This window comes from Sander lucioperca, chromosome 7 (assembly GCF_008315115.2).
Source record: "Sander lucioperca isolate FBNREF2018 chromosome 7, SLUC_FBN_1.2, whole genome shotgun sequence".
Taxonomy (NCBI): domain Eukaryota; kingdom Metazoa; phylum Chordata; class Actinopteri; order Perciformes; family Percidae; genus Sander; species Sander lucioperca.
The window spans coordinates 34,737,402-34,748,909 of record NC_050179.1 but is presented as its reverse complement, the minus strand read 5'-3'; the positions used below and the strand labels follow the sequence as shown (position 1 = coordinate 34,748,909).

The 11,508-nt window shown below is 43.8% G+C and overlaps 1 protein-coding gene and 1 long non-coding RNA gene across 2 annotated transcripts in view; both read right to left on the bottom strand.

Annotated features, from left to right (window-relative positions):
- Nucleotides 1-8,998: 8,998 nt before the first annotated feature.
- LOC116036376 lies at nucleotides 8,999-9,542 on the bottom strand. Its single transcript, XR_004101573.2, has 2 exons — nucleotides 9,311-9,542; nucleotides 8,999-9,260 (listed from the first exon to the last, which is right to left on the bottom strand). It is a non-coding gene; the product is annotated as an uncharacterized LOC116036376 (long non-coding RNA).
- Nucleotides 9,543-10,445: 903 nt separating this feature from the next.
- si:ch1073-174d20.2 (AFG3-like protein 1) overlaps nucleotides 10,446-11,508 on the bottom strand; it is a 22,606-nt gene continuing 21,543 nt past the window's right edge. Inside the window, exons 15-16 of the mRNA XM_031279835.2 lie at nucleotides 11,298-11,492; nucleotides 10,446-10,723 (exon numbers count right to left, since the gene is read on the bottom strand). Coding sequence (XP_031135695.1) covers nucleotides 10,496-10,723; nucleotides 11,298-11,492 — 423 coding nt within the window. The 3' untranslated portion in view covers nucleotides 10,446-10,495. The remainder of the gene's footprint in view (nucleotides 10,724-11,297; nucleotides 11,493-11,508) is intronic.

Sequence of the window (11,508 nt, the reverse complement as noted above, 5' to 3'; positions counted from 1 at the left end):
GCTGCCGTAATCAGCTCTTTGGGAGGTTAAAGGTCAACAGGAAATACAGTGGGCAAATGTTAAAGTACAAGTTATACACTTTTTACCTGCAGCTGTGGTTTAAACCTGAGTTTTAGTCGTGTGATAGTCAGAATTGATATCCTCAGATTGAGTGCAACGGTGTTTTAGATTTAAGCCCAGTTCAGATCAAAGATTGGCAACGAGATTAAACCGTTTTAGAACGTCGCAGAAAAAGTTTCAGCGGTCTGAACCGGCCCGTCTCAGCTCGACTCAAACCAGCTGATGGTGTCGCTGCGACTCAGCTGGTGGAGTCTCCAGAGGCTGGTTTTAGAACGTAAGAGACGTCTCCTGTTTCAACAACCGATAGAGAAGTCAGCTGGTTGAGTCTCCAGAGGCTGGTTTTAGAACGTAAGAGACGTCTCCTGTTTCAACAGCCGATAGAGAAGTCAGCTGGTGGAGTCTCCAGAGGCTGGTTTTAGAACGTAAGAGACGTCTCCTGTGTCAACAGCCAATAGAGAAGTCAGCTGGTGGAGTCTCCAGAGGCTGGTTTTAGAACGTAAGAGACGTCTCCTGTTTCAACAACCGATAGAGAAGTCAGCTGGTTGAGTCTCCAGAGGCTGGTTTTAGAACGTAAGAGACGTCTCCTGTTTCAACAGCCGATAGAGAAGTCAGCTGGTGGAGTCTCCAGAGGCTGGTTTTAGAACGTAAGAGACGTCTCCTGTTTCAACAGCCGATAGAGAAGTCAGCTGGTGGAGTCTCCAGAGGCTGGTTTTAGAACGTAAGAGACGTCTCCTGTTTCAACAGCCGATAGAGAAGTCAGCTGGTGGAGTCTCCAGAGGCTGGTTTTAGAACGTAAGAGACGTCTCCTGTTTCAACAGCCAATAGAGAAGTCAGCTGGTCGAATCAGCTACAATAAAATGATCCATAATCCATTTTTATGTTACAAACAGATCGACTGAGGCTCAACGAGCACTCGCGAGCACGTACAGTGGAGCGAGCTAGAGAGAGACTGAAGAGAGCGAGCGCCCATCGGCGTTAGAACAAAGCCGTGAATCAAAGAAATAAAACGTGTTTTCGCCGAATTCACGCTAGAAGTGTAACTGTAGCAAGCATCTCACTATCACTAACATTATCCACGTTCATATTTAGACTAGGGCTGTGAGCATTAACGCATTAATCGCGATGCGATTCATTTTTTTTAAACGCATTAATTATATTAATTGCAGAAATTCAGAGAAATTAATCGTTTGACAGCCCTATTTAGGAGTTACTACACACTATATTGACTCTAGTAAGGATAGGGATTTTTTAGTTACTTGGAGGAATTGTGCAATAATGACAGATTCACACATTTTTCTTTTGTTTACAGTAAATAAATAATTACAAATCTTAAAATCAAGTTCATAAAGTAACTTTCTTTGCATTCATTTGATTCCCAATCAAGATCCACTGGTAAGAATGGCTTTCCATTGTTAATATGTACTTAAAAACTGTTCTGAAATGCAAAATAATAGAATTTTAATCATGTGATAAAATATGCGATTAACTGTAGAACTTCAGCGATTAATCGCGATAAAAAAAATGAATCGTTTGACAGCCCTAATTTAGACGCAACAAATGATATATCCAGCTACAAAAAAGCCTAAAAGTCGGAAGTTAGGACGGAAGTACAAAGAGGCGTTGCTAGGAGATGCTACACGTCTCGTCTCGTTGGTGTAAAGGTTTCAGCACGCTGCAGACAGACAGTTTGAACTCGTTTCGTCGCTAATCTTTGGTCTGAACTGGGCTTTAGACTTACAGAGGTCTCCGTTGAACTTGTTCAGCAGCTGGAACTGAAACCTTGGATACAAGCAGAGACTGTTAGTGGAGCAGTGAATTTTCTGTAAATATAGGAAATGATTACCGGGTTTTTTTTCTAAGGGAATCAACAGGGAAATGTTTGGGTAATTTCCAGGACAAAAGAAGTCTAAAGCCCGAGACACACCGAGCCGATAATCAGCCGTTGGACAGTCTGGCGAGGTCAGTGACTCGAGTCTGTTCGGTGCCGTCGTCCGACGGCCTTCATTTTGGCCGATTTGACATGTTGAATCGGAAGGTGGGCACTGCCGGCAGTCGGACTCAAATGACCCGTCTGATTGGTGGAGAGCTAACCCAGAAACAGGGAGCGGAATAAACGTGACTAGAGTCTCTCAAAATCTGAAAATCTTTTAAACTGACCTTTGTCGATCTGAAATGAAGACAGATTCAGCAACTGCACGGCCTATTTCTCTCTTAAAATGTTTTCAGAAACACGTTTCGGTGAACTATTTTAGTCCAATATGAGATCGTATTCTGAACGAGCCGCCATGACAGTCTGGCTGTGAATTTCCGGAGAAACCAGACCCACGTGACGCTTTCGTCCAATCAGCTGCTGGTTTTCATTTTTGGGCGATAATACAGATTAGCGCCGCATGCTGAGGCACTTTTTTGACCAACTCGGGGAGACTGATCAGTCCAACTGCCTTTTCTGCCGAGGGTCGGCCGTCTGGTCGGTGTGTCACAACCTTAAAGCTCCTTTCACACACCATGCACTGCAACACTGAACTTCTCTAACATTACCCGGAGAAGCTGTGTGTGAGAACGCAAATGTCCGACTCAGTTGGCGCGGACATTAAACAGTCTTTACCCTGCCGGCTCCCGAGTACAAAGCCTGCCTAACGTCTGGTTGAGCCTGTGTGAGAACAGAGCGGCTAATTGTCTGGAACATAGTGACCACTGGAGGGCAGCAGGGGGGGTTTATATTACTCACAAACATTTCTCTTATTTTACAGTTTGTTAAAGGGAACTTCTGGTATTTTTAGGGTGTTATTCTCATAATTGTGGCCATTCTGTAACTGTAACATCGTTACTGTTTAACTCTGTTGTAGAGATTTAGGAAACGAGACTCCGCTGAAACAGAATCCAACAATTTGAGAGAAGCTTCCTAATAAATTTGACTGAAATCATTTGTAATTACATACTAGTGCTCTACTTCCAGCTAACAGGCAAAAAGAACATTTATACGTAGTTTCGCCTGTTTTAACAGAGTCATGTTTCCCAAAATCTCTACAGTGAAGGTGATTGTTATAATCAAATTGCAGCTCTTACATTTTAAAACTGTACTCTTTCTAATTTTGACATAAAGAATTTTTATTGTTCAGCTCTTTCTTTACGTTTCCTGACAGCTGGAAAACATAAATCCATTTATATAACGTCCATGTTTCTGTCATTAAACACATCAGCAGGAAAACTCATTTTAAATACACAGTTCATGTACAGGAGGGTTCAACTGACCGCGTGTTTGAAGCCAAATTAGTTTTTTTATTTAGTCACTAGAATCTCTGAGGCAGCGTTCAAAGACTCCTGGGACACTTAAAGAGTGGGATACACAACCTGGACCCTATTTTCCCATGTTTGTGTGTGTAAGTGACTGATAAGAACAACAATCTTTGAAATTGGTCCAATATTAAACATAAACGCTGTAACCGGCAGCCACAGATCGGGGTGCAGTGTAACCCTATAGGACAAATGTGCATCGTCAATTTAGTCCACTAAAAGTGCTCGTTTTGCCGCTGACAGACTCAGATTATTATTCTAAGTGTCTGACAACATTATGGAAATGATCTCTACAGAGATAGACCTTTAAAACCTCTTTGAGACCTTTCTGTTTAATCAGAAACAGCTCTGAAGCCGCAAGCTCTAAACCCACCAGACTCCATTAAAAAAATCAATACTTTTATAGTATATATGTGTATAGAGCCAACACATTGTCACATGTAAATCATTAAACTATGTGTTTATTTCAACCAAAACTAGAGTTGGGATGGTTGTAAAAGTGGAAAGACGACCCAAAACGTCTTTTCATCGTTTTTTTTTTTGTTTCAGTCGACTTCGAATGAAGTGTATTTTACGATGCTAAAATCACTGTTAATTTACATGGAGTCTGGTGGGATGTTTTTATGTTTAAAAAAGGATCTTACTCTTTAACAGAAAGGTCGACCTCCTTAGATATCCTTTCCATAATGTTGTCAGACACTCAGAATATTAATCTGAGCCTCAGTGTCAAAACGAATACTTTGGTGAAGGTAAATACAAGCTGCACAATAACTTACATTATTACATTACTGCCGACTGCAGCGATCTTGCTTAATACTGGACCAATGTCAAAAGGTTGTTGTTCCAGCTTTTAAACATCAAGGTGTCGGCCGAACGCTCCTGCTGTTCACATTCTGCCCGAGGGCGCCACCTGCTGGACACCTGCAACAACAACATGTGACATTAAGAAGAAAAATCCCCCTGCAGATACTGTCATTAATCACTTCTGTCATTTAGGTGTCGGTCTCAGTTCCTTCAGCCAAAGACTTCCAGTCCAGAACATTCTGAATGCTATGCAAACTTTGTGCGATTTTATTATAATGTTTCTGCAAGTTCTGGAGAGTCTAAACGTTATTTATCCCGAGGGAAACTGCAGTGCAGCTGTTGCAATACAATGACAGAACTCATGTAAATTAAAAGGCTTTTTAAAAAGCTTTTAAATTTAGTTCAGGTTCTACCCTGTAACCTCTAACCCCTGTGTTGTCCTGTGGTTAGCCTGGGAAAACCCTGACGAACTTCCGGCAAATTTGAGATTTGCTCTGCAAGTCCGTCTGGCCGAGAGCCCATTCAAGCCTATTTCCAAAATTTCCAATTTTTCCAAATCGAGGCAAAACGTGACCCTTTTTCAAAGTTTTCTATTTTAGAAATATGGGTTTCTATCAACCAAATTGCCCCAAAAATAACTTGGATGCATGCATGTACGTTGTAGGAACCCATACAACATTCTTCGCAGGTAAAATTAATGATTACTTTCATTGAATTTTGGGTGGTTTTTTTTTTCAATTTTATAGCATTTGGAATAAAAAAAAAATAAATAAATAAGAAAACGATGCCGTTTTTTTTAGCTTAAGTTACCTTAACTGAGCAGCTTCGGAGTCATTGGAATGGTTATATGACTTTTCGAGTTGAATGGTGGTCGTCTCGCTGCCCCCTAGCGCCTGTGAGCTGAAAAACCTCCCTCGCAACTTTCGGCCAGCGAGCCGCCGGCCTCAGCATCAGGAAGTATGGCGTGATATCAGGTCTCGCGATGTAACGAATTGCTTCACGGCACTGCACACATACGCCCATTCAGGAACCGGCTAACAAGGTAGAGATGGAGTTTTTCACACTATCGTCACGGCTGAGCCGGCTAAAAGGAAGCAGAAAGCTGGGAAAGCATCGATGGAGGAACAGAGGAGGAGGAAACGGCAGACTGACCGAGAGAGGAGTCAGACACGAGGAAACATAGGAGCTGTAGGGGGGCTCTATAGAGACCTGTAGGGGGGCTCTATAGAAACCTGTAGGGGGGGCTCTATAGAAACCTGTAGGGGGGCTCTATAGAGACCTGTAGGGGGGCTCTATAGAAACCTGTAGGGGGGGCTCTATAGAAACCTGTAGGGGGGGCTCTATAGAAACCTGTAGGGGGGGCTCTATAGAAACCTGTAGGGGAGCTCTATAGAAACCTGTAGGGGGGGCTCTATAGAAACCTGTAGGGGGGGCTCTATAGAAACCTGTAGGGGGGGCTCTATAGAAACCTGTAGGGGAGCTCTATAGAAACCTGTAGGGGGGGCTCTATGGAGAAACCTGTAGGGGGGGCTCTATAGAAACCTGTAGGGGGGGCTCTATAGAAACCTGTAGGGGGGGCTCTATAGAAACCTGTAGGGGGGCTCTATAGAAACCTGTAGGGGGGGCTCTATAGAAACCTGTAGGGGGGGCTCTATAGAAACCTGTAGGGGGGGCTCTATGGAGAAACCTGTAGGGGGGGCTCTATAGAAACCTGTAGGGGGGCTCTATAGAAACCTGTAGGGGGGGCTCTATGGAGAAACCTGTAGGGGAGCTCTATAGAAACCTGTAGGGGAGCTCTATAGAAACCTGTAGGGGAGCTCTATAGAAACCTGTAGGGGGGGCTCTATAGAGAAACCTGTAGGGGGGGCTCTATAGAAACCTGTAGGGGGGCTCTATAGAAACCTGTAGGGGGGGCTCTATAGAGAAACCTGTAGGGGGGGCTCTATAGAAACCTGTAGGGGGAGCTCTATAGAAACCTGTAGGGGGGGCTCTATAGAGAAACCTGTAGGGGGGGCTCTATAGAAACCTGTAGGGGGGAGCTCTATAGAGAAACCTGTAGGGGGGGCTCTATAGAAACCTGTAGGGGGGCTCTATAGAGAAACCTGTAGGGGGGGCTCTATAGAAACCTGTAGGGGAGCTCTATAGAGAAACCTGTAGGGGGGCTCTATAGAGAAACCTGTAGGGGGGGCTCTATAGAAACCTGTAGGGGAGCTCTATAGAGAAACCTGTCGGGGGGGGCTCTATGGAGAAACCTGTCGGGGGGGGCTCTATAGAGAAACCTGTAGGGGGGCTCTATAGAAACCTGTAGGGGGGCTCTATAGAGAAACCTGTCGGGGGGGGCTCTATAGAGAAACCTGTAGGGGGGGCTCTATAGAGAAACCTGTAGGGGGGGCTCTATGGAGAAACCTGTCGGGGGGCTCTATAGAGAAACCTGTAGGGGGGGCTCTATAGAGAAACCTGTAGGGGGGCTCTATAGAGAAACCTGTAGGGGGGCTCTATAGAGAAACCTGCCAGCAAAAAGAGAGAAAACAGCGAAGAAATGGCCAAAACTGCATAGCGCCTCTTTAAACGTACTTCTGAATAATTTTTTTTGACTTTACTTCAATAGTTCCCTGTGCAGCTGCGTCCTCCAAACTGGACTGGATGAATGAATATTCATTTGTTGTATTCACACGAGACCAGCGGGTCAAACTTTAAAGCTTTAAAGACATATTTTAATGTCTGTAATTATAGAACAAGACTTTAAACGAGATCTGAAACCAATCAAATGAGTGGATGTCTAAATGTTAATCCGAGAGCTTATTATATTTGACTAATTACACACGGTTTCAAGTTAAATAATCTTTATTCTGCTAACGCAGGTGGTGGTTTGAGAAAAGAACTAGACGAAGGTGTTTTAGGGAATAAAGACAAAATAACTTCACACATATCAGGACACACTGTTGTATTTTATTTTTAATATTAGAAGAGATGAACTTGGCTGTAATAAAAGGGATTTTTCACCAAATGCAACAGTACGTCTCATGTGTTTATTAGTTTTCGGACAATAATCGTCTATTTTAAAAAGGTGCAGTAGGTAAGACTTATAAAACTAACTTTAACTGTTCAGATGCACCAATCAGGGCCAGGGGGCGTGTCTAACTGCGTGTCAATCACTGCTCATGCACATGCATTCATTCTCCCTTGTGGGGGGAGGGGCTTAGGAGAGCGTTTTGGGCTTTAGCAGAAAGGGGGGAGGGACTATAAGGGAGAAGTTGTCAATGTTCAATGATCTTCCCAATCCTACCTACAGCGTTTCCTTCGTTGTCGAGGCTGAACGGCATTTACGTAGCCAGAAAATTGGAGTCTTTAGCCGTGTTGGAAACGGTTCCCTATCACAGAAATAGTTCCCTACATAGTGTGTTCGCCATTCTGTAGTGGTGTTCAAATTCTCCGCGGTTACTTTCATTCACTATACAGTCCACTGTAAAACACCCACAATGCACAGCTAGTCTGAGTGTACATACGATGTAGCCTACATTTTACTCCCGTGTTGTCCCGGAGGAGGAGAAGAAGCAGAAGTCACCGCGGAAACCGAAAAGTAAAAACAGAGGAAATGTAACCTGCAACATATATAATATACACAACCTTCTACTATTCTATATAGTTTGTTTCAGGGACGTATCAGAAGTATTTTACTTTCGGTTTGTTGACGTGATGCCTCCGTCACACAAATAACGGCGCATCTACTGACGCAACAAGGTTTTCAGTGCAGTGTCTGAAATCTCGTTTGGTCGTTCCCTAGTCTATATCCACGACGTTCCGCCGGATTTCACTTATTTTGGCCCGGATGTCCGTCCCCTTCCTCTGTCTTTGTGTTGGCGTTCTAACCTCCGGTGGATTTGTGAGGACTATGGTTAACTGCTCCTCAGATCTCTGCAGGGTAAATCCAGACAGCTAGCTAGACTATCTGTCCAATCTGAGTTTATCTGATGCACGAGTAAAACAACTTTTAAATGTACACGTTCCACCGAAACAAGTTCCTTCCTGAGGCTATTTTGCAGAGGCACCGTCGCTCCGTCCGGCGCTTAGCACCGCCCAAGACGATTGTGATTGGTTTACAAAAATGCTAATAAACCAGAGCACGTTTTACCCCCATCTAGGAATGCTGTGTGGACTAGCCAGACCTTCCTCCGCAGCGCTGTGGAGGACGGTCTGGCAAAGCGAGACTAGTCCTTTCCTATATAGTTCACTATTTACAGGGTTCAGACCCATTTTAACCAATACTTTTCCATGACTTTTCGGCAAATTTCTATGACTATGTATTCCTGAAAAAGTCAGTCAACATTATACAATAACAATAGAAATCTGTGTTAAAGTTTACCCTCAGAGGTTTAACAAGAAAATGACAATTAATGTGGTTCATAGTGGGATCGGTAACATCGTACCCCGAATACAATGTTGAGGTTAGGACGACGTGAAAATACATTTATTAATCACATATTATTATGCTGTGTTAAAAAAACAATTCCTTTTTATGTTTCCAAAACCTTTCCAGGCCTGGAATTTGCATTTTTTAAATTCCATAACTTTTCCAGGTTTTTTTCAAAACGTATGTATTTAATAAACACTACAGTGAAAAGGGAATAGTGAGTGAATGAGGGAGCGGTTTCCAACACAGCTTTTGTGTCAATGTCTGAGGGGGATTGCTCCTTCAGAGACTCAAATATCAATATGAAATATGGTTTTCCCATCAGTCAGTGGGGCTGGTGATGTAGCAGCTTCCTGTCGAGTCATTATCACACTAAATCTATACAATCATCTACACGTCTTTACACAGCGTGGAGCCGTTTGGATGAACACACACCGAGCAGCGAAAACATGTCAGTGTCACTCGCTAATAAAAGAAAAACATCCTGGAAATGTTGTAAAAACAACTGCAGGAAACAAAACTAAATTCACATGACTTCTCAAAAGATTTAAACCTATAAAAATGTTTTGAAATCTTTTTTTCCTTGCGTGTTATCAGTACGTCAGTCGGGGAAGAAAACTCCCTTTTTATGCAATAAATAAGAAGAATGTGCATCATTTACACATTCAGTTCAGCGTTATTTAAAATCAGTCTCCTGTTCGCTCAGCGTTACGGCGAAATGGAGCGCCTTCCTGTCCGAACGGTGAACTAACAAAGTGATCGCAGCCTTGGTGAGATTCAAAGATTATTTTTGGGGGCTTTTTCCCCTTATTACAAGTGACGGTGGATAGACGTGAAAGGGGGAGAGAGATGGGGGACGACACACAGCAGAGGGCAGCAGGTCAGACTCGAACCCGGGCCGCTGCAGGACTCAGCCCACATGGGGCGAACGCTCTTACTGGGTGAGCCAGAGGCCGCCCCGGCCTTGGTGAGATCCAAAGATCAGTCCTTCCAGAAAAATGCGGAGTTTTTTTGTGATTGTTGTGGGCAAAAATCCTTGATTATGCGGCACGTTTTCTTAAAAAATGCGATGGAATATGCGGGATATTTATGCAATTTTATGCGATGAAATTGCAGGAACTTGCAAAAATTGCGGTTTCAACGTGGCTTCATCGCGGGGTTTGCAGCTTTTCGATGATGTTCACGTCACGTAATTACGTCACTTTATAACGTTCCCACGGCAACAGGAGAAAATGGCTGCTCTTGTGTGAAGTAAACGCAACATGTTTCTACTTTCTGCTAAGATATATGTGACTTTTTTGCATCGAAAATGCGGGGATTATGAAATCATGCAAGCCCCGCATATTTTGCGTGGAAGTCGGCAATTTATGCGGTGAAAGTGCGGCGTATTTGAAAAAATGCGGCCCCCCCCGCATAAATATGCAGACTTTGGCTGATTATGCATTGAATCATGCGATCACATAATCACGTTTTTCTGGAGGGACTGAAAGATGAAAGTAAATTCTATGATTAACCGGAGATTGTACAGAGCCTGTCTTTAATAGACTTTAATAACTTCATTTGTGTCCTTTTAAAATCAATCATTTCATCCTTCAATGACTTTATTCATCCCCCCTTCCTTCTCTTGGGTCCATGCATCTGAAACAGAAACCTTTAAACAATCAAAACCCAAAATATATCCACGTGTGTCGGCCCAAAATTAAAATCAAATCCAGCGGGTCCACAGTGAGTGTTGTGGGGACGAATTGGATGAAATTGAGAACTTTTCTGTAATGGATTTAGACATTTACGTGTCAGAAAAAGTCAATTGAGGGCATGAATTTGTGGAAATAGTTGACCCTCCAAGGCTCTGTAAAAGTCCGTGTTGAGTTGTTGGTTTTTTTCTGCAGCGTTTGTATCTTATCTGAGTGTCCCGGGCCGGCGGCTCTACGCGGCCAGCTGTTTGTCCGGAGTCGGGCCCTCGTCCTCCGCCTCCCCTCCTCTCTCCTGGTTCCAGTCTTTGAGTCCCTCCGGCAGGCTCGTGTCCTCCTCGAAGCTGCCCGTCCCCTCCACAAACTCCTCGTACGTCGACTTCTCCTCGAACGGCCGCGGGCCCAGCAGCTCCAACATGTCCGCCTTGTCCAGGACCTCCTTCTCCAGGAGACGCTTCCCCACCTGAGGGGGAAACAAATCAGGGATTACAGCCCGACCGATGAAGGATTTTTAAGGCCGATATCGATACAAATATTTGGGGATTTAAAAAATCCGATATTCTGATATATCGGCCGATATATATTAAAAAAAAAAAAAATCCAGAAACGCAAACAGATTTCCCTAACATTAGTTATTTGTAGTTATTTATGAGTCCTCACTAAAATAATATAAGTTTATTTTTAAACTGCATTGTTTGTTTTATTGTCTCAACAGAACAGAGGAACATCAAAATATATTAAAGTTCTGATAAATAAAATGTATAAAAATTAGGGCTGTCAGCGTTAACGCGTTAATGGCGATGCGATTACGGGCCGACGCGATTCATTTATTTATTTTTATTTTATTTATTTTTTTAAATCGGCTGTGTTAACACAGACTTGTGCAGAAATGAATTCGTACACCAGGCGCTTCACGCCTTAAAAATGGGGCCCTTTGTCTTTCTTTCCGCAAACAATTACGTAAGTGGGCCCCAGAGGAAAAGGGCCAAACATTGTTACTAAAAACGTTTGAGAACGGTTGCGTTGGAGGGTCTCACCATCTCCACCAGCTCCTTCTTGTCCTGGATGAGCTCCAGGGTTCTCTGGTACGCCCGCTCCACCAGCTCCCGGACCTCCTGGTCGATCAGCTCCGACGTGGCCTCGCTGTACGGCTTCTCCAGCACCATCTCGCCCTGCCGGGGCAGGTCGAACGACACCTGCCCCACCTTCTCACTCATCCCAAACTGCACCACCTGGGAGGGGACCGGC